This window comes from Globicephala melas, chromosome 4, assembly GCF_963455315.2.
Source record: "Globicephala melas chromosome 4, mGloMel1.2, whole genome shotgun sequence".
Taxonomy (NCBI): domain Eukaryota; kingdom Metazoa; phylum Chordata; class Mammalia; order Artiodactyla; family Delphinidae; genus Globicephala; species Globicephala melas.
Window position 1 is genome coordinate 106,060,089 of NC_083317.1, and position 24,599 is coordinate 106,084,687.

The following is a 24,599-nucleotide window of genomic DNA, read 5'->3' on the forward strand; positions in this document are numbered from 1 at the left end:
TTGGTGCTTTGTGACCACCTAGAGGGGTGGGATAGGGAAGGAGGGAGGGATGGAGACGCAAGAAGGAAGAGAAATGGGAACATATGTTTATGTATAACTGATTCACTTTGTTATAAAGCAGAAACTAACACACCATTGTAAAGCAATTATACTCCAATAAAGATGTTAAAAAAAAAGAGTTGCAGAAATATATGGATTGCAAATAAGCATATGAAAAGGTATTGGATATTATTAGCATTGGGGAAATTCAAATTAAAACCATGATGAGATACCACTACAGACATGTATGAATGGCTGAAGTAAATAATATTTAAAATGGCAAGTGCTGATGAGGATTTGGAGCAACTGAAACTTTTATACATTGCTGGTAAGAAGGCAAAACAGTACAATCACCTTGGAATACAGTTTGGCAGTTTCCTATAATGATAAAGAGTAAATTTATAATTTTTTACATCAATCCCTCATCTAGTTATTTACTGAGAGAAATGAAAACTTATAATCACAGAAAACCCTATACATGAATGTTTACTGCAACTCTATTCATAATCACCAATGTCTTTCAGCAAGTGAAAGAATAAACAGTAGTACATTGATACAATGGAATGTGACTCAGCGATGAAAAGGAATGACCTGTTGAGCTTGCTGCAAATTGAACAAATCTCAAATGCATTATGCCGAGGGAAGAAAGCAAGTCTCAAAAGTACATGCTATATGATTCACTCACATAACATTTTCAGAAAGATAAACCTTTAGGCGCTTCCCTGGTGGTGCAGTGGTTAGGAATCCACCTGCCAGTGCAGGGGACACGGGTTCGAGCCCTGGTCTGGGAAGACCCCACATGCCACGGAGCAACTAAGCCCATGCGCCACAACCACTGATCCTGTGCTCTAGAGACCATGAGCTACAACTACTGAGCCCACATGCCACAACTACTGAAGCCTGCGTGCCTAGAGCCCGTGTTCTGCAACAAGAGAAGCCACCGCAATAAGAAGCCTGTGCACCGCAATGAAGAGCAGCTCCCCCTCGCCGCAACTAGAGAAAGCCTGCATGCAGCAATGAAGACCCAACACAACCAAAAATAAATAAATTTATTTTTTAAAAAACAAGATAAACCTTTAAACATTTAGTGACAAAAAAAAGAAGAGATCAGTGGTTACCAGGTGCTAGAGATAGAGTATAAATTCAAAGGGATAACACGAAAGTTATTTTGGGGTTAATAGAACTAACTGTTCTGTATCTTCACTGTGGTGGTAGTTACATGAGTCTATATATATATATGCTAAAATAGAACTGTCCACCCAAAAAAAGGTCAATTTTATTATAAGAAATACTCTTCTAAATTAACTCATAAATCAAATGGAGATGTTGGAATGTAAACTAGAAAATATTCTGAAGTGAATGACAGTGAAAATACTCTATACTAAAACTTATGGGATGTACCTAAAGCTATAATTAGAGGAAAAGTCATAATTATATATTAGAAAAGGAGAAAAATTCAAAACGAATGAGCTAAACATCCTTCTCAAGATGGTAGAAAATGAACAGCACATTAAACCTAAAGAAACTAAAAGAAGAAAATGTAAGAATTAGAATAATAAAAAGAATTAATGAAAACAAATACACACATAATACAAAGAAAGCCAAAGGTTGGTTGCTTGTAAAAACTAATAAAATTGATAAATTCCCAACATGATTGATTAAGAAAAAAATGGAAAGCACAAACAATAGATATTAGGATGGAAAAAGAATTATTGCCACATAATTAATAATATATACAGAAAATCTTGATAAATTATAAAAAATTTTATGTCAAAAGAATTGAAGAGGGGCTTCCCTGGTGGCGCAGTGGTTGAGAGTCTGCCTGCCGAGGCAGGGGACATGGGTTCGTGCCCCGGTCCAGGAAGATCCCACATGCCGTGGAGCAGCTGGGCCCGTGAGCCATGGCCGCTGAGCCTGAGCGTCCGGAGCCTGTGCTCCGCAGCGGGAGAGGCCACAACAGTGAGAGGCCTGCATACCGCAAAAAAAAAAAAAAAAAAAAAAATTGAAGATTTAGAGGAAATGAACAAATTCCTAGAAAAAAAATTTAACTTGCCAAAACTGATACAGAAAGAAAGAGAAATCTAATTAGTCCTATAACCATTAAAGAAATTAAATCTACAAAATAATCTTTAGATCAACTGGCCTCACTTGTGAATCGTACCAAACATATAAGGAAGAAATAACACTGAAATTACATAAACTCTTCAGCAATATAGAAAAAAAGGATACATTCTCTGACTCTTCAACTGATAAATGGATAATAATTCGTGCTACATCCATAAAACAAAGTACTACTTAGCAATATAAAGGAACAAACTGATACATGTATCAGCCTAAATGTATCTCAAAAGCATTACACTAAGTGAAAGAAGCCAGATGCAAGAGGCTACATACTGTATGACTCAGTTTATGTGATATTAAGAAAAGGTAGAACTTTGTAGTTTGACAAGGTCTGGAAGTGGGGTAAGGATACTGCACACAGAGTATGAGGAAACTTTTTAGGGTTATGGAAATACTACATATCTTGATTGTGATCAGAGTTACATAACTGTATAGTTTGTTAAAGCTCAGAGAACAATATATCTAAGAAGTGAATTTTACCGCATGTAAATTATATCTCAATAAATCTGACAAAGACAAAACCTAATATAGCAATAAAAGTATACGAAAATTTCTAGAAACAGTATCAAAGTAAATATTTTAAGCAGACATTGCTCTGTTAGTTTCAGAAGCACACATCTTGTGATAAAATATCAACACAACTCCTCTGGGCTTAGGTTAGGCCATGACAATTTTTCAAATTAACTTTGCAGCTACAAATTTACTGCACCTAACACTACTGACTGATGGATGAAATCTAAACATCTTTAAATTAGAGTAAAAATCTAATAGTTACTTATCAATTCGAGCAATTGTATATATGTATTTACATAAAAGCACTACTCATTTGTCTAGATAGCTGTGAATGATGAAAACATATTTTTTTCTACTCTTATCTTCCACCATTTTTGTGGATTTAATTTCTAAGCAGTCACAATATAGGTTTTAACTTGGCTTATTACAAATACACATTACTTTTCAAAATCTGATACCTACCAGTTTCTTTTGCTAATGTGGAATGCCCTCCTTTATCTTTCTCAAGAGAAAGAAGCTAAGACTGCAACATGACAACCAAATTGATTTTCAGGATCTACTTCCAGGTGGCCTGTCACGGGCTGACACATCCACAGGGGCCAAAGGGTGCCATTTCAAAATCCCCTCTACGAGTTCAGAAAGAATTAAAACAGCAGCACTCATTGTTTTAATTCCCTAACTGTAATTGCTGTGTTAGTGATCACCACAAATATACTAGCATTTAAAAAGTGCTTTATGTCTATACCCGCAAGATCCAGTCTCTGAGATGCATCCCAATCTTCCTGTAGTTATGCACTATCTCAGAACCAAAGGACCACATCCTGAGCACTAAATGAAAAGCATTAACCCCAAAGACACCATCTGGAGTCTTTCTTTTATTATATACTTTCACTGCCTTGAAATGTAAGATATGTTAACAGCACTTACATGAATGGAATGTATTACAACTCACTCTGCTTTAGTGGAAAAGTGTACCCCATAACTAAATCTATCCAAAGAGATATATGTTATTCCTATTGTCTGGCTACATACACTCCATTTACTAGGATATTAAAAATATTTAAACCAACCACCTTAAAACTGTCCTATAATATCACATTAGGATATTAAAAAAAATTTCACATAGATATGTATTTCTCAACCTTTGCTTTTTAATCAAAAGAGGTTAAACTTCTGTTTCTCTCCTTGTGCTGACCAAGATTTAATGAAATGTCAATCACATAGAATTATGGTTTATTACAACCTGTTTTATTTTAGACATGTTATTGCAATGGTCACTAGTCTGGGAAGAAAGCCTATGAGAATTGAATAAACTAGACCTTTTTTTTTTTAATATTGAACAGATTGCTTCTATTCGGATCAAAATGATTCATATCTGAGATACTCAACATGTTTACAATGAGGTATAAATTAGAATTATTGTGAGTAATTATAAGCAACAGCTTAGCTATTAGGGGAACTGCCTTTTTATTTAGGAAGAAAAAACTTGGCTGGCACTCCAAGTTTATTCTGCCTACATCTCTCTAAAAATAATGTAGAATTTTTACCTTACAAAACCATATGTAACCTAACTAAAGGCAAAGCACCAAGGCCTTCAGCAAAAAATCTCTATGGAATGGTATATTTAAATCTAGTAGTTTGCTCTATAACCACGTACTAAATCAACAGAGTAGGTGATACCAACTAAGATCCTGAAATAAACTAAACTAGGCAAGAAGAATCATCAGTGAGGACTGGAATTTTAATCAGTATTTAAAATATAATTCCTAGAAGTGACATACACCTTTTTAAACAACTGATGCTAAATGATATTAATTGCAGCATGATTGATAACATTTAAAGTACAGAAACGGATGGAGAAAGTTCAGTACACTTTTTAAAAATGTAGTCTACTGTATATATGCTGTCTACAAGACACCCACTTCAGACCTAGGGACACATACAGACTGAAAGTGAGGGGATTGAAAAATACATTCTATGCAAATGGAAATCAAAAGAAACCTGGAGTAGCAATTCTCATATCAGACAAAATAGACTTTAAAACAAAGACGATTACAAGAGATAAAGAAGGACACTACATAATGATCAAGGGATCAACAGAAGAAGAAGATATAACAACTGTAAATACTTACACACCCAACATAGGAGCACCACAATACATAAGGCAAATACTAACAGCCATAAAAGGGGAAATCGACAGTAACACAATCACAGTAGGGGACTTTAATACCCCACTTTCACCAATGGACAGATCATCCAAAATGAAAATAAATAAGGAAACACAACCTTTAAATGATACATTAAACAAAACGGACTTAATTGATATTTATAGGACATTCCATCCAAAAACAACAGAATACACTTTCTTCTCAAGTGCTCATGGAACATTCTGCAGGATAAATCATATCTTGGGTCACAAATCAGGCCTTGGTATATTTAAGAAAACTGAAATTGTATCAAGTATCTTTTCCAACCACAATGTTATGAGGCTACATATCAACTACAGGAAAAAATCTGTAAAAACTACAAACACATGGAGGCCAAACAATACACTACTTAATAACCAAGAGATCACTGAAACAATCAAAGAGGAAATCAAAAAATACCTAGAAACAAATGACAATGAAAACATGATGACCCAAAATCTATGGGATGCAGCAAAAGCAGTTCTAAGAGGGAAGCTTATAACAATACAATCCTACCTTAAAAAACAAGAAAATCTCAAATAAACAACCTAACCTTACACCTAAAGCGACTAGAGAAAGAACAAAAAAAAAACCCCAAAGTTAGCAGAAGGAAAGAAATCATAAAGATCACAGCAGAAATAAATGAAAAAGAAATGAAGAAAACAAGAGCAAAGATCAATAAAACTAAAAGCTGGTTCTTTGAGAAGATAAACAAAATTGATACACCATTAGACAGATGCATCAAGAAAAAAACGGAGAAGACTCAAATCAATAGAATTAGAAATGAAAAAGGGGAAGTAACAACTGACACTGCAGAAATACAAAGGACAATGAGAGATTACTACAAAAAACTATATGCCAATAAAATGGAAAACCGGGAAGAAATGGACAAATTCTTAGAAATGCACAACCTTCCGAGACTGAACCAGGAAGAAATAGAAAATACGAACAGACCAATCACAAGCACTGAAATTGAAATTGTGATTAAAAGTCTTCCAAAAAACAAAAGCCAGGGGCAGGAGGAACCAAGATGGCGGAGTAGAAGAACGTGCTCTCACTCCATCTTGCGAGAACACCAGAGTCACAACTAGCTGCTGGGCAATCATCGATAGGAAGACACTGGAACTCACCAAAAAAGATACCCCACATCCAAAGACAAAGGAGAAGCCACAATGTGATGGTAGGAGGGGCGCAATCACAGTAAACTCAAATCCCATAACTGGTGGGTGGGTGACTCACAGACTGGATAACACTTATACCACAGAAGTCCACCCACTGGAGTGAAGGTTCTGAGCCCCACATCAGGCTTCCCAACCTGGGGGTCCGGAAACAAGAGGAGGAATTCCTAGAGAATCAGACGTTAAAGCCTAGTGGCAGTTGATTGCAGGACTTCAACAGGACCGGGGAAAACACAGATTCCACTCATGGAGGGCACACACAAAGTAGTGTACGCATCGGGACCCAGGGTAAGGAACAGTGAACACAGTGGAGACTGAATCATAATTACCTCCCGGTGTTGGAGGGTCTCCCGCAGAGGTGGGTGTTGGCAGTGGCTCACCATGGGTACAAGGAAATTGGCAGGAGAAGTTCTGGGAAGCACTCCTTGGTGTGAGCCCTCCCAGAGTCTGCCATTAGCCCCAGCAAACAGCCCAGGTAGGCTCCAGTGTTGGGTTGCCTCAGGCCAAACAACCAATAAGGAGGGAACCCAGCCCCACCCATCAGCAGTCAAGTGGCTTAAAGTTTTACTGAGCTCTGCCCACCAGAGCAACACTCGGCTCTACCCACCACCAGTCCCTCCAATCAAGCCTCTTAGATAGCCTCATCCACCAGAGGGCAGACAGCAGAAGCAAGAAGAACTACAATCTTGCAGTCTGTGGAAAAAAAACCACATTCACAAAAATATAGACAAGATGAAAAGGCAGAGGGCTAAGTACCAGATGAAGGAACAAGATAAAACCCCAGAAAAACAACTAAATGAAGTGGAGATAGGAAACTTTCCAGAAAAAGAATTCAGAACCATGTAGTGAACATGAACCAGGACCTCCAAAAAAGAATGCAGGCAAAGATCAAGAAGATGCAAGAAATGTTTACCAAAGACCTAGAAGAATTAAAGAACAAACAAACAGAGATGAACAAGACAATAACTGAAATGAAAACTACACTAGAAAGAATCAATAGCAGAATAACTGAGGCAGAAGAACTGATAAGTGACCTGGAAGACAGAATGGTGGAATTCACTGCCACGGAACAGAATAAAGAAAAAAGAATGAAAAGAAAGGAAGACAGCCTAAGAGACCTCCGGGACAACATAAAATGCAACAACATTCGCATTACAGGGGTCCCAGAAGGAGAAGAGACAGAGAAAGGACCAGAGAAAATATTTGAAGAGATTATACTCGAAAACTTCAATAACATGGGAAAGGAAATAGCCACCCAAGTCCAGGAAGTGCAGCAAGTCCCATGCAGGATAAACCCAAGGAGAAATATGCCGAGACACATAGTAATCAAACTGGCAAAAAATAAAGACAAAAAAATATTATTGAAAGCAGCAAGGGAAAACCAAAAAATAACATACAAGGGAACTCCCATAAGGTTAACAGCTGATTTCTCAGCAGAAACTCTACAAGCCAGAGGGAGTGGCATGATATACTTAAAGTGATGAAAGGGAAGAACCTACAGCAAAGAGTTCTCTACCCGGCAAGGATCTCATTCAGATTCAATGGAGAAATCAAAAGCTTTACAGACAAGCAAAAGATAAGAGAATTCAGAACCACCAAACCAGCTCTACAACAAATACTAAAGGAACTTCTCTAAGTGAGAAAAAGAAAAGTAGAAAAGGCCTAAAAAAACAAACCCATAACAATGAAGAAAATGGTAATAGGAACATACATATATATAATTACCTTAAATGTGAATGGATTAAATGCTCCAACCAAAAGACACAGGCTCCCTGAATGGATACAAATATAAGACCCATATATATGCTGTCTACAAGAAACCCACTTTAGACCTAAGGACACATACAGACTGAAAGTGAGGGGACAGAAAAAGATATTCCATGCAAATGTAAACCAAAAGAAAGCTGGAGTAGCAATACTCATATCAGATAAAATAGATTTTTAAATAAAAGATGTTACAAGAGACAAGGAAAGACACTACATAATGATCAAGGAATCACTCCAAGAAGAAGATATAAATGTTTATGCACCAAACATACAAGCACCTCAATACATAAGGCACATGCAGACAACCATGAAAGGAGAAATTCACAGTAACACAATAATAGAGGGCGACTTTAACACCTCACTTACACCAATGGACAGATCATCCAAACAGAAAATTAATAAGCAAACACAAGCTTTAAATAACACAATAGACCATATAGATTTAATTGAAATTTATAGGACATTGCATCCAAAACCAGCACATTACACTTTTTTCTCAAGTGCACACGGAACATTCTCCAAGATAGATCACGTCTTGGGTCACAAAACAAGCCTCAGTAAATGTAAGAAAATTGAAAGCATATAAAACATATTTTCTGATCACAATGCTATGACATTAGAAATCAATTACAGGGAAAAAAACCGTAAAAAACACAAACACATGGAGGCTAAACAATACATTACTAAATAATCAAGACATCACTGAAGAACTCAAAGAGGAAATCAGAAAATACCTAGAGACAAATGACAACAAAAACACGACGATCCAAAACCTACGGGATGCAGCAAAACAATTCAAATAGGGAATTTTATAGCAGTACAAGCGTACCTCAAGAAAAAAGAAAAATCTCAAATAAACAATCTAAAATTACACCTAAAGGAACCAGAGAAAGAAGAACAAACAAAACCCAAAGCTAGCAGAAGGAAAGAAATCATACAGATCAGAGCAGAAATAAATGAAATAGAAACAAACAAAACAATAGCAAAGATCAATAAAACGAAAAGCTGGTTCTTTGAGAAGATAAACAAAATTGATAAACCATTAGCCAGACTCATCAAGAAAAAGAGGGAGAGGACTCAAGTCAATAAAATTAGAAATGAAAAAGGAGAAGTTACAACAGACACAGCAGAAATACAAAGCATCCTAAGAGACCACTACAAGCAACGCTATGCCAATAAAATGGACAACAAACAAAAGTCCAACATATAAAAGTCGGGGACCAGATGGCTTCACAGACGAATTCTATCAAACATTTAAAGAGCTAACACCCATCCCTCAAACTCTTCCAAAAAACTGCAGAGGAAGGAACACTCCCAAACTCATTCTATGAGGCGACCATCACCCTGATACCAAAAACAGACAAAGATGTCACAAACAAAGAAAACTACAGGCCAATATCACTGATGAACATACATGCAAAACTCCTCAACAAAATACTACCAAACAGAATCCAACAGCACATTAAAAGGATCATACACCATGATCAAGTGGGGTTTATCCCAGGAATGCAAGAATTCTTCAACATACGCAAATCAATCAATGTGATACACCATGTTAACCAACTGAAGGAGAAAAACCATATGATCACCTCAATAGATGCAGAAAAAGCTTCTGACAAAATTCAACATCCATTTATGATAAAAACCCTCCAAAAAGTAGGCATAGAGGGAACTTACCTCAACATAATAAAGGCCATATATGACAAACACACAGCTAACATCATCCTCGATGGTGAAAAACTGAAACCATTTCCACTAAGATCAGGAACAAGACAAGGTTGCCCACTCTCACCACTATTATTCAACACAGTTTTAGAAGTTTTAGCCACAGAAATCAAAGAAGAAAAAAACATAAAAGGAATACAAATCAGAAAAGAAGAAGTAAAACTGTCACTGTTTTCAGATGACATGATACTACACATAGAATATCCTAAATATGCTACCAGAACACTACTAGCGCTAATCAAAGAATTTGGTAAAGTAGCAGGATACAAAATTAAAGTACAGAAATCTCTTGCATTCCTACACATTAACGATGAAAAATCTAAAAGTGAAATTAAGAAAACACTCCCATTTACCATTGCAACAAAAAGAATAAAATATCTAGGAATAAACCTACCTAAGGAGACAAAAGACCTGTATGCAGAAAATTACAAGACACTGATAAAAGAAATTAAGGATGATACAAATAGATGGAGAGATATACCATGTTCTTGGATTGGAAGAATCAACATTGTGAAAATGACTATCCTACCTAAAGCAATCTACAGATACAATGCAATCCCTATCAAACTACCAATGGCATTTTTCACAGAACTAGAACAATAAATTTCACAATTTGTATGGAAACACAAAAGACCCCGAATAGCCAACGCAATCTTGAGAAAGAAAAACAGAGCTGGAGGAATCAGGCTTCAGGACTTCAGACTACACTACAAAGCTACAGTAATCAAGAGAGTGTGGTACTGGCACAAAAACAGACATATAGATCAATGGAACAGGACAGAAAGCCCAGAGATAAACCCACACACATATGGTCACCTTATCTTTGATAAAGGAGGCAAGAATATACAGTGTAGAAAAGACAACCTCTTCAGTAAGTGGTGCTGGGGAAACTGAACAGGTACATGTAAAGGAATGAAATTAGAACACTCCCTAACACCATACACAAAAATAAACTCAAAATGGATTAAAGACCTAAATGTAAGGCTAGACACTATAAAACTCTTAGAGGAAAACATAGGCAGAACGCTCTATGACATAAATCACAGCAAGATCCTTTTTCACCCACCTCCTAGAGAAAGGGAAATAAAAACAAAAATAAACAAATGGGACCTAATGAAACTTAAAAGCTTTTGCACAACAAAGGAAACCATAAACAAGACGAAAAGACAACCCTCCAAATGGGAGAAAATACTTTCAAATGAAGCAACTGACAAAGGATTAATCTCCAAAATTTACAAGCAGCTCATGCAGCTCAATATCAAAAAAAAAAAGATAATAACCCAATCCAAAAATGGGCAGAAGACCTAAATACACGTTTCTCCAAAGAAGATATACAGATTGCCAACAAACATGAATGAAGGCTCAACATCATTAATCATTAGAGAAATGCAAATCAAAACTACAATGAGGTATAACTTCACACCAGTCAGAATGGCCATCATCAAAAAATCTAGAAACAATAAATGCTGGAGAGGGTGTGGAGCAAAGGGAACCCTCTTGCACTGTTGGTGGGAATGTAAATTGATACAGCCACTATCGAAAACAGTATGGAGGTTCCTTAAAAAACTAAAAATAGAACTACCATACGACCCAGCAATCCCACTCCTGGGCATATACCCAGAGAAAACAATAATTCAAAAAGAGTCATGTAGGGCTCCCCTGGTGGTGCAGTGGTTGAGAGTCCGCCTGCCTATGCAGGGGACACGGGTTCATGCCCCGATCCAGGAAGATCCCACATGCTGCGGAGCAGCTGGGCCCATGATCCATGGCCGCTGAGCCTGAGCGTCTGGAGCCTGTGCTCCGCAATGGGAGAGGCCACAACAGTGAGAGGCCCGTGTACCACAAAAAAAAAAAAAAAAAAAAGAGTCATGTACCACAATGTTCATTGCAGCTCTATTTACAATATCCAGGACATGGAAGCAAGTTAAGTGTCCATCAACCTATGAATGGATAAAGAAGATGTGGCACATATATACAATGGAATATTACCCAGCCATAAAAAGAGATGAAATTGAGCTATCTGTAGTGAGGTGGATGGACCTAGAGTCTGTCATACAGAGTGAAGTTAGTCAGAAAGAGAAAAACAAATACTGTATGTTAACACATATATATGGAATCTAAAAAACAAAAAGAAAATGGCAATGAAGAACCTGGGGCAAGACGGCAGTAAAGACACAGACCTACTAGAGAATGGAACTGAGGATACAGGGAGGGAGAAGGGTAAGCTGGCACAAAGTGAGAGAGTGGCATGGACATATATACACTATCAAATGTAAAACAGCTAGTCGGAAGCAGCCACATAGCACAGGAAGATCAGCTCGGTACTTTGTGACCACCTAGAGGGGTGGGATAGGGAGGGTGGAAGGGAGGGAGACACAAGAGGGAAGAGGTATGGGGATATATGTATATGTATAACTGATTCACTTTGTTATAAAGCAGAAACTAACACACCATTGTAAAGCAATTATACTGTAATAAAGATGTTTAAAAAAATAAACTGTAGTCTAGGGACTTTGATAGAAGTGATGTGTTTATGTGTGTGCACATGCACAGTTATACCAGGCATGGAGTAGTAGGAAAAAAGGAGGTTATTTTCCTAATACCCAAAATTCAATTTTACCATTTTTAAATGCTTAAAAGCTGCATTTTGTTACCTAGAAACAACTTCTAAAACGATTACTTATTCATACATTCTACAAATATTTCAGTACTTGTTATGATCCAAGAAAATATAAATACAATGTTGAATACAACAGACACGGTATTGAATATGTGTAATCTGGCAATTATGAAATTTTATACAAAGCTCTCTTTTATTACAAAGCTCTCGTTCAGATTAGGTGTAGATACTATGAGTGCTAACTGCAGAGCTATTTAGCACACTCATGAGGGGCAGGAAATACTTCATAAAGGATGTGACCTCTAAAATGAGCCCAAAACATCAACAGAACTGTCAGGAGAGGTAGGGAAGAAAGAGTTTTTAAGGCTGAGGGAATATTTCTTTAAAAAGGCACAAAAGTAAGAAAAAAGAATGACAGCTGAGAAACTGGTAATCACAGGAATCAATAATTAAATTTGTGTTATTCAAAAAAAATAGAATCACTACCATGTATTGAAATCCTACTACATAGTACTAGCCTCTTACACACACTGCTTCTAATCTTTACAGTTTTTCAACTATCATTATCCTAATTTTACAGAAGAAATTTAAGGCTTAACAAGAATAACTTGCCCTTGTCAGGAAAAAATTTTAAATGAGATGAGATGACCAAATAAGATGATTGGATGTTTTGTCTAGGGTGCATTTCCAAGTTATCTCTACTTTTCTGCTTTTCCTCATCTGACATATTTTTAAATTCCACAAATTATCAATAATTGATAGCAATGCAAACGTTTACTTTCCATAGATATGAAAAAGAATTTTTCCAGTGGAGTTATAACTGATTTCCCTCCCCACGTGGAAGAAGGCAATTTTGAATCAATTAAGCAAGTTTGTGTCCAGTATTCCTGGTGGCCTATGTATGTGTCTGTTCTTTGGATTCTCCTTGAGCTCCATGTAACATCTTACTGGGTTCCCTCATTAATTAATGAGCTAACAGCTTTGGCATAGGTTTATGTACATGTTTATGAGTCATGATTTTACCTTTTTAAAACATTATCCTTTAATATCTCCAAAGCAAAATAAGTCAGAATTTGAAGGTTTGTGTGGATTCTGCATGGTTCCAAAGACAAAGTTCTTCCATCCCATACAACTCACTACTTCTCTCCTTTTAATCTTGAATGGTAATGCCAACATAATTTTTGTAATACCTCTTGTAAGGGGTCTCACCAAATTTTTGATAGTCCATGGGATAAAACTTACTAAAAAGTCCAGCTTGTGGCTACTTTCACTCTTACTAATTCATACAACCATAATTCATCAGCTTCTTGTGGAATGAAAAAGGAAAATAAAAGTACCTTCTCTCATTCCAAGTCTTTTTACAGTCAGGCAACCACAAAAAAGAAAGAATGAACCTACAATTCATGCCATTTATTACTCTATCAGGCATAATTCAAGTCAAATTCCATTGGGCAAAGTCTGGGATAATTAAAAGTACTAATATAATGAATAAGAGAAAGGTAGTGACCTGGGGGAGAACTTATGAAACCCTTGTCTCCTGCTTTTGTTGATTATTCTTTTCGTTATGATGGATTCCCTGTCTTCACCTCACCTTTTCTTTTTTTTTTTTTTGCGGTACGAGGGCCTCTCACCGTCACGGCCCCTCCCGTTGCGGAGCACAGGCTCTGGAGGCGCAGGCCCAGCGGCCAGGGCCCACGGGCCCAGCCACTCCGCGGCATGCAGGATTCTCCCGGACTGGGGCACAAACCCGCGTCCCCTGCATTGGCAGGCGGACTCCCAACCACTGCGCCACCAGGGAAGCCCTGACCTCACCTTTTTGAAAAATAACAGATTGTTTCTGTTAAACAAAACTAATAGCTAGTGACAAATACCCAAACCCATATAATGGAAACTGGGTGGTAAATTTCACTGTAATATAAAATACCCAACAACATAATAAGCCACTGTTATGGTATTCATTCAATTCACAAGGAAATTGTAAAACCTTTAATTTAAAAAGATGGTTTAAAGATGGTTTTGTTTACCTGCTTAACAAAATTGACAGTACGAAGCTTCTTTCACATGTTACAATGCCATGTGTTAAAGGTATATTTCCTTCGAACCAAACATTTACCCTTCGCCACTGGTGAAAGGCAACAAGATCTCTTTACAGAGTCTCGTCTTTTTCAATAAATTTTGCATGAAAACATGTTATCCTGGCACGAAGTTGCCTGCTGTCACATTCGAAGTGTAATAAATGTTTAATGAAAACAACACCACACAGCTTGGTGTCAGACAACAGCTATCACACAGCCCTGCTTTGATCGAAACAGACACTTAAAAGGAGTTCTAAGCACACTCTGCACCACAGAACTCTATAACCTATATGCAAATAGGGGTAAATTAGCATAAATGACTTCCTGCTGCATAAAGAAATAAGAGGTAAAGAAAAATATGACAGCATCTAAGAGTATGGAACTGCTGTCAAACTCAGAGTCCAGCATTCCCAAACCACTTCCAACACCTTCTGCCAAGCACTAGGTAGGAAAAATGGGCTATAACTATAGCCCATATTAGCATGGGCTATAACTGAAGCCCAAGCTGACTGCTATCCCAGTAGCTCTATACATATTTTCAAAAAGACTTAAGACAAATGATTTAGTGAGAGTCACATTTAAGAAATTCTATTTAAGACTTCCCTGGCGGTCCAGTGGTTAAGACTCCACACTTCCAATGCAGGGGGCATGGGTTCAATCCCTGGTTGGGGAAATTCCACATGCCATGTGATGTGGCCAAAAAAATTTTTTAATTCTGTTTAAATGCATTCCCCTCCAATTACCTACTAAAAAGCACTCCTTCAGTTGTCAAAATTTGTATCCAGAGGGAAATTCTTGACCTCTCTCTAAAAGTACAAAGCTTCAGAAAGTTATATAAAGGAAATGAGGAAGATAAGTATAAACGACGCAAGTGTTTGGGCAAAATATTCCAGAAGTCTTGATGGGCACATTTCTGAGTACAACATCCACCTACTGAAAAGCTAATAAGAATATAATAAAAGTGAAAACCTTTCACAGTAGCACATCATAGGGGAGAATAGGCTACGGAATACTAAATTAGGTTCCTGATGAATCCTAAAGTTACTCAAACTAAGAAAGCATTTTACTAGGCAATAACTGCTTTAAACCAAACTTTCCAGGCTGGTGGTTTAAATCATGATTGAAAATAAAGTTAAATCAGGGACTTCCCTGGTGGTCCAGTGGTAAAGAATCCACCTTCCAATGCAGGGGACGCAGGTTCAATCCCTGGTCAGGGAACTAAGATTCCACATGCCGCGGGGCAACTAAGCCCGCACGTCACAACTACTGAGCCCGCGTGCCTCAACTAGAGAGTCCACGTGCCACAAACTACAGAGCCCAGGCACTCTGGAGCCTGTATGCCACAACTAGAGAGAGAAAACCCGCACGCCACAACTAGAGAGAAGCCTGCACGCCACAACTAGAGAGAAGCCCGTGTGCCGCAAGGAAGAGCCTGCGCGCCATAACAAAAAGATCCCGCACACCGCAACCCGCATGCCACGGTGAAGACCCGACGCAGCCAAAAATAGAATAAATAAATATTTTAAAAATAATAATAAAGTTAAATCAAATCCATCCAAATTCTACCCTTAAGGATGGCACTATGATTTAAAATCAATAGTAGAATGTCACTGGTGGCACTGACATTTACTCACAACTAATTTTTCAAGGAAGTTCATAAAATGTTTTATAGTGGATGACTATACTTTTTGGAATTTTATTAAAATGTTTCTAAAGAAGGCTCAGTAAGATACTAATCCACAGAAGACTCAAAAGGGGTGTACAATGTTCACAATCATCAAACCAAGTTGTAATTATGAGATGCCATGACAAGTTTCTTATTTCTGATTTTTGACTCTCAATAAAAGCTTGCTTAAAATGATGTTGTTAATGTCCAGTTTCAATTTAATAACTCTAGTATTAATAAAATTTGTTTTCATATTGCAAAGACATGTCCTCAGAAAAGAAATATAATTATCTAATGATACACTGAATATTTGTTCTAAAAATTTGGGGGGGAAACTAATAAAAACAAACAAAATCTGTATCAGTATTTTAAAAATTAAATATTCTTAGAAACCAAATTTTATAAATGTAAAACATTAAAAATTAAAGTCATTAAACCTTTTTGATAAAATCTAAGACAAGGTTTGGTCGGTGTCTTTCTTATATTAATCTTTCACTCAGTGTTGTAAGGAAAGGCACCTTTTAATCCCTACAAACTCCTGATATCCTTCTAGTTTATATTAGGCCTCCCTTATTCAGCAAAATTATAAAATAAATAGATCAACTTATAACATTATAGACAAATCCTAATTATAATCATTCAAATGTTCCAGGAATTTCCAGAACTTGTACTTAATTAGCTGCTATTTTAAAAAGGTTTTTCAGAATTGCCTAATTTTATATCTTTTTTCTCAAAAGGCTAATAAAAAAAGCTCTTCCTTATTATTAGGCTCATAAATTCCTGCTTGAGCATTTCTTCCTCTCCTGCTTTTATTTTTCCCAATTTATAAAATATTCCCTTACCATTATTGTACTTACTCTCCTTGCTTTATATTTCATAAATGTATGCTTTATGTTCTAACAATATTTATAAATATTGATATTTTCAAACTGGTTTGATAAAAACAAAGATTGTTATATATAAAGAAACAGAATCACATGAGTTTTTATTTTCTCTTATGCGAGGAAGCATCTAGGTTATTTAGCACAAGCTAAAATATCTGTCATTGAGTCACACAATCACAATGAACTAATACGTCTAAGTCCAAATTCAATCATTTGTGAATCTTTTTTCCTTTCTCTCCACCTACACGTGTTCTTAAAAAAAATAATAAAAATTTCAAAAGATCCAATAAAACCATCACAAAAATACATTTAATTAAGGTCTAGAAATTTTTTGTCGTTTTATTAAATATAATTAAAACTAATTCTAAATAAACGGATTAAATGCTGACGTGGGAAAGTAAGGAAGAGAAAGGAAGAAAAGAAGGAATCAGTCTTTTACTAATGACAGATTTCTGACCCGATCAGAGAAAACAAGGCACAGAAAATTCTTTCTGTTTTCCTTAGCTATTTTCCAGGAAAGTTTAAGCAATAGCATATCACTTGATCTCAAACACTATATATCATCATCAATAATCATGGATTACTACAGAAATAAACATAGTGTACTATTAAGAGTCAAGATGCTGTTGTCAGTGAACCTGAATTAGAAAACTAACTCTGCCACTTATTTACAAGCCCTATGATCACAAGTGTTCATTTGTATAAATGGGAAAATAAAAGCACCTATTTCACTAGGTTATTATGAAAATTAAATAAGATAATACATAATGCTTAGCAAAATTTCTGATACCTAGAAAATATATTTAAATGTTAGATGCTTATTATTATGTCCACTGTAAGTAAAGCATTTTGTTCATACCTTATGTAGACCTGATCATAAAATTACTCTACTTGAGATTTCACTGGCTTCTCACTACCTTTAGAATTAACTCTCTCCTTAGCATAACATATACTCCAATAATCACCTCTCATCATTATTCCTCTTCTTCTCTAAACTAATCCCCATGAGACTTCAGTTTCTCAAATACGACATACCCACCTTGCTTTCCTCCAAGTATTTCCACATGGAGTTCATTTTGCATGCACCCTTCTTTCCCATCTCTTCCTTCCTTCAGTGTATAAACATCGTTTCTTCTGAGAGCCCGTCCCTAACATGCTGACTAATCTAGCTCAACCAGCTTAAAGTTCATGAAAATATCTTACAACCAAAATGTGTCAAGACTGAGGATGAAACCCAATGTGCTGAGACTGGCCTGTTGGAACAATAAAAAGGGCGCAGGTCTGCTTACCTCCGAACTTTTTCTTATATTAGCAATAAATGTACTTAATTGTTTAAGCCATATGTTGACAAACTACAAACCCATGGGCAAATATAGCCAGCTGCCCATTTTTGTAAATAAAGTATAAAACTTTACTGGAATACAGTCATGCCACTCATTTAGTATTATCTATGGCTGCTTTCATGCTAAAAGGGCAGAGTTCAGTAGTTGGCAACAGAGACATATGGCCAAGAAAGCCTAATTTATTTACTACCTAGCTCTTCACAAAAAGTTTGCTGCTCTTGGTTTAAGCTAGTTTAGTTAGGTTTTGTTACTTATAGCCAAAAGTACCCTAACACATAACAGTTAGTTTCCTACAGAAACATTCATCTGATTTTACTGTAATTACTTATATATCTTCCCTTCTATATATGCTTATTTTGCCACCTGCATGAAATCTCCAAGTAAGACTAGCCTGCCGTTATGTCCCCATTACCTAACATATACTTGACAAATAGAAGGCATTCAAGTATTGTTGACTGAACAAGTGAACAAATGAATGAATGAGCATATCTGATCAATACCCAATAAATATTTATGAAAAACTACCATGTACATTAGGTACGCTGAGTAATACAAAAGAGTATAAGACCCATGCTCTGCCCTGAATGGCTTAAAGATCAGGTTTAGGAAATAAACATGTAAGCTGTAAAAAATATATATAAGTTATTTCTGGAGCAAAACGGGGTCTATCTGTCATATATAAATACTACCATATTAAATGTATACATCAACCCCCCCCAATCCTGATTTCAGATCATACTAAATGGTATGAATTCATGTGGCCTTAGCACTAATCAGAAGGGAGGGCACATTGACATAACACCACCCTGTACTATGGTCCACTAAAACCATGAAGATGACTAAATCAGGCTACTCACAGCTTTTTGGCATCAGTACTCATGGCCCTTCAACTGACACTTCTTGTTTTGACCTTGTTCATTGCCTTTGTTGAGATTTAAGAAATAATGACAAATACAACATTATTATCTTGTGAACCTGTCATCTAGTAATCAGTTCCTTGAACAAAATCAGCTCTGAGTGATGGCAGAATCTAACCTGTAAAGCTGGTGCCAACCTTCAAAATTAATGTCACCATATGGAACCCTTTCCTGAAGCCACCCGACCTCCCTTTTGATTCATGCTCTCATTTTTCCAACCTTTAAAATACCCCAAATAATGCTTTATGTAATATCAACTTCACACAACTGTGTAAATATTATTCTAAAAAGTAAAACTTGGTGAAGTAGAAAGCAAAGATTTAACGACCAGTAAAAATCATAGTCATTTCACATAGTCGTGTAATATCTAAAGTGTAAACCAAAAGGAGGAGGAAAAAAAGAACAAGGAGCACAGATTTCCTTGACTGATGTAATTTATTCATCCTCTTAGTCCATGTTTTCTTAGAAAACCTACTCTACATCTTCTCTTCAACTATCATCCTCCTGACTTTCTCCCTTTATCAACAGATTTCCCCCATAGCCTCTCTGATCCTCACTCCATTCTACCAACTCTGGGTAAGTCAGGTTCCCTAAATTTACAGGCAGATATCCAACTCTATCTCCTCTCCTATAACATTCAACAGTCCTTAAAACTAGAAAAAGAACTCAGAATTTTTCAGGACCACAACTGCTCAATGTACATTAATGGCTATGGGGTGATCAGGGAAAGAAAGTCACACAATCATGTTACACTCTCCCAAAATCCACCACAAATTTATCATTTCAAAGAATATGTAAAAGCCAACAATCCAGGCAGTTTTATATAATATCACTGTAAACCTGGATTAAAAAATAAACACACAGACAACTGTGAAAAAGAGAGGGATGAGAAGAGCCCCATAAACTTTAATAAACTTAATTCTTCATAGAATCAAGATCTCAAGGAACCATATCCAAAATCTTGGTAAGCTCTTCAATTTAACACTGAAAAGTGATACACTAAAGATAAACACTTCTGTATTGAAGTATTAGAGTGAACATATATAGGGTGTTGAAAGACTAACAAAAGAGGATAAATTCTAAGATGTTCTAAACACTTCATAGAATAAAAGATCCCAATGTCGGTTTGGAATAAAACAAACAAGAAGCTGTAATTTAAGCCAGGGGTCCCCAACCACCACCCCAACCACTGATACCGGTCTGCGGCCTGTCAGGAACCAGGTTGCACAGCAGGAGGTGAGTGGTGGGCAAGCTAGCGAAGCTTCAGCTGCTGCTCTCCATCGCTCCCCATGGCTTGCATTACCACCTGAACCATCCCCCCAGCCTCACCACCACACACCCATCCATGGAAAAATTGTCTTCAACAAAACTGGTCCCTGGTGACAAAAAAGTTGGGGACCACAGATTTAAGTTACTAAACAAGATTTTATTTCACTTTAACATCTTCTAATTAAATAAACTGTTTTAAATTGACTTCAACCTCCAAACAGACAAAACTAGAATAACTGTTTCAATGATATCAATTCCAGAAAAAATAAATTCTGGGTCCCATATGCATATACACTCATCTAACACGTACATATACCTTAATATTGACCAAGTCCTCATTCTACACTGAAAGAGGTCTAACTAACAGTAAATCACGTGGTTCCCTCCCTTCGTTCCATCTTTATCCTTTTCCCCTAACAGTTTTACAATAAGCTAACAGACATCTTTAATTGTAAGTAGTCTTCAAATTTTAAATATTGTATTCATGATAAAGAACATGGAGCTTTCCTAACAAATTATGTAAATTTTCCTTTACTAACATACTAAGTTTTGAAAGTGCTATTTGTTTCTAAGATTTGTTTTGTAAATATTAAATGAAAACAGGAATAGAAAGGAAGCACAGTAAAAATCTGAGGTAACTATTCTGATTTATCCTTTCTTTATTCTCTACTATATTCTCCTATTTTTTCCATCTTAGAAAAACCTCAGAAGATGAAAATTTAGTTTGATTATTGCTATGGAATCACGGAGTCATCACTGCTTTAGATCTGCTTCAACTTACCCACGTTTGATGCTGTGTAATTCCTTGTCCTTGCCTTTATCCTTTTCCTTTTCTCTTTTCTCCTTATCTCTGCCTTTACGTCGTTCTCTATCCCGAGACCGACTACGTGTTCTTCTGTGACTGGACCTTTCACTGCTTCGACTATGGGAACGTGGACGTGGTCTTGATCGGGACCTACAGTAAGTAGATTTCATTATATACGTTTAGTGTACATTTTGTATTATGAAATAAAAACATCCTTAAAAATTGTCTGAAAGAAAAGGATTTAGTTTTAGTTAAGGACTCAGTTAAATAACTGTTTGAAGCAAGCATGTAAAGATGATTCTTTATGAATAAGTACTCTGTTAAATGACATGAGGGAAACATATGTGTCAGCTTTACAGGAATATAAGGTTTAGTGTTTGTTTAATCAAAAAAGTCTTAAAGTTCAAATCAAATCTTCATTACTCAAATCTCCTCAAGATAATATAACAAATCTAAATGTATATTCTAATCTGCAAGGATTAGGGTCTTCCCTATCCCTACAATCTCTACTTTCTATATTGATTCTACCTAATTTCCTATTTCTAATTGTTAGAATAAAACTATTCCTCTACTCTACTATAATCCAGCTATTCTTTGCATAAAATGAAGGACAGTATTAGGATATATTATGTGCTTTTACAAAGTAAAGATTTTTAGGGGCTTCCCTGGTGGCACGGTGGTTGGGAGTCTGCCTGCCGATGCAGGAGACATGGGCTCGTGCCCTGGTCTGGGAGGATCCCACATGCCGCGGAGCGGCCAGGCCCATGAGCCATGGCCACTGAGCCTGCGCGTCCAGAGCCTGTGCTCTGCAGTGGGACAGGCCACAATGGTAAGAGGCCCATGTACCACAAAAAAAAAAAAAAAAAAAAAGATTTTTAGATCCTACCTTACAGTATTGACAAGAAAGCCTCTACCAGATTGATGATCCTATAGAAACTATAAAAAAACAACTAACTGAAGTCACTGAATAGTGACCAAAAAGAAGGCACTAACCTTAAAAAGGAACAAAATCTTACTATATACATATGCTGTTGATTTATTTCATGTAATTTCAAGCAATTAGATTATGAACCAAAAATGATGAGCAATGCCAACACTTGGAAAAAAGAAACAGCAGTAAGAAAGTTTCCCATTTTATCAGTTGCTTTTCTGAGGACAAGCCTAAGTCTGTGCCATGCAGGAGAGCTAAAACTCTAACAGAAAACTTTCAAATTTATGGCCTGAAAACCCAGAACAAAGACTCAAGGCAACCATCGCAAAATGAAAATGAAAGGGGAATCCTGGAAAAGAGTCAGTTAAAGGAGCCAAAAATTGTAGATGTAAACTCTATTCAAATCTCTGGCTGAACCCTACATCATGCATGTGAAGGGCAAACTCCAAATAGCTAAGGACGAAAGAACTGAACTAAAATTTCAACTGCCCGAAAGAGACTGAATTGTTGTAATTTTAATTCAACTAAGTTAATTCCCTGCTTTAAAAAAAAAGTAAACCAAAAAATCAATCTTCTTCAGAGGAATATAACAGAATCCAGAGTACTCAAAATATGACATTCACCATGTCCATGATAAAATACAAAATTACTAGGTATACAATGAAATATGAAAAATGTGAGAAAAGATAGTCTATACTGAACAACCCTGAGATGAGCCAGATGTTGGAGTTATCAGGCAAGGATTTTAAAGTAGTAAGTATAACTATGCTTGTAATGAATATAATGTTAAGAAATTTTAGAAGACAAACTAGAAGTAAAAAAAAAAATTCTGTAACTGAAAAATAAAATATCTGAAATTACCATTATGCTAAAAGAGATCTGAAGCAGATTGGTAGCAACAGAGGGGAAAAAAAATCTATGTACTTGAAAACAGATAAATCAAACTTTTCCCATCTGAAGAACTAAGAGGAAAAAAAGATTGTTAAAGGAAAATAAAAACAGATCCTATAAGATCTGTGTGACAACATTCAAGTGTCTAACATGTTTATTTAAACTCATAAGTAGAGAAAATAATGAGATAGAAATCAATTTCTTTTTAAGTGGTGGTCAAAATTTCCCCAAATTTAGTGAACAAAAAATGTACAGATTCTATAACTTTAGTTAACTCCAAAATAAAAATATGAAGACCATGATTAGTAAATCCATAGTCAAGCTGATGAAAACTAAAGATAAAGCGAAATCTTGAAAGTGTTCAGAGAAAAAATGGACACATTACATACAAAAGAACAATGACATGAATTACTGCTGGCTTCTCATAAGAAACAATGACGATCAGAAGACAGTGGAACAAAATTCTTAACATGGTGAAAGAAAAAAAAAATCAACCCAGAATTTTATACCCAGCAAAAATATCCCTCAAGAAAACAGAAGTAAGTAGAACACTTATTTTTGTAAGTAGAACACTTATTTTTGTAAGTAGAACACTTATTTTTGCTGGGTATAACATTCTGGGTTGATTTTTTTTTTTCTTTCACCATGTTAAGAATTTTGTTCCACTGTCTTCTGATCGTCATTGTTTCTTATGAGAAGCCAGCAGTAATTCATGTCATTGTTCTTTTGTATGTAATGTGTCCATTTTTTCTCTGAACACTTTCAAGATTTCGCTTTATCTTTAGTTTTCATCAGCTTGACTATGGTATTAATAGTCACGGTCTTCCTAACACCATACACAAAAATAAACTCAAAATGGATTAAAGACCTAAATGTAAGGCCAGACACTATAAAACTCTTAGAGGAAAACATAGGCAGAAAACTCTATGACATAAATCAGAGCAAGATCCTTTTTGACCTACCTCCTAGAGAAATGGAAATAAAAGCAAAAATAAAGAAATGGGACCTAATGAAACTTAAAAGCTTTTGCACAGCAAAGGAAACCATAAACAAGACAAAAAGACAACCCTCAGAATGGGACAAAATATTTGCAAATGAAGCAACTGACAACGGATTAATCTCCAAAATATACAAGCAGCTCATGTAGCTCAGTATCAAAAACACAAACAACCCAATCCAAAAATGGGCAGAAGACCTAAATAGACATTTCTCTAAAGAAGATATACAGATTACCAACAAACACATGAAAGGATGCTCAACGTCACTAATTATTAGAGAGATGCAAATCAAAACTACAATGAGGTATCATCTCACACCAGTCAGAATGGCCATCATCAAAAAATCTACAAACAATAAATGCTGGAGAGGGTATGGAGAAAAGGGAACCCTCTTGCACTGTTGGTGGGAATGTAAATTGATAGAGCCACTATGGAGAACAGTATGGAGGTTCCTTAAAAAACTAAAAATAGAACTACCATACAACCCAGCAATCCCACTACTGGGCATATACCCTGAGAAAACCATAATTCAAAGAGTCATGTACCACAATGTTCATTGCAGCTCTATTTACAATAGCCAGGACATGGAAGCAACCTAAGTGTCCATCGACAGATGAATGGATAAAGAAGATGTGGCACATACATACAATGGAATATTACTTAGCTATAAA

General features: G+C 36.2%; 1 protein-coding gene across 4 annotated transcripts in view; it reads right to left on the minus strand.

Moving 5' to 3' along the window:
- The window catches only part of RSRC1 (arginine and serine rich coiled-coil 1), a 451,220-nt gene that overhangs the window by 313,492 nt on the left and 113,129 nt on the right, over window positions 1–24,599 (minus strand). For 3 of the 4 annotated variants that reach the window (XR_009563777.1, XM_060298485.1, XM_030842422.2), the window contains exon 4: window positions 21,085–21,258. The exons of the other annotated variant lie outside the window; for it this stretch is intronic. Coding sequence is in view for 2 of the 3 variants with exons in the window: in XM_060298485.1 (XP_060154468.1) it covers window positions 21,085–21,258 (174 nt within the window). In the remaining variant the exon portion in view is untranslated. The remainder of the gene's footprint in view (window positions 1–21,084; window positions 21,259–24,599) is intronic. 4 annotated transcript variants of the gene reach the window in all.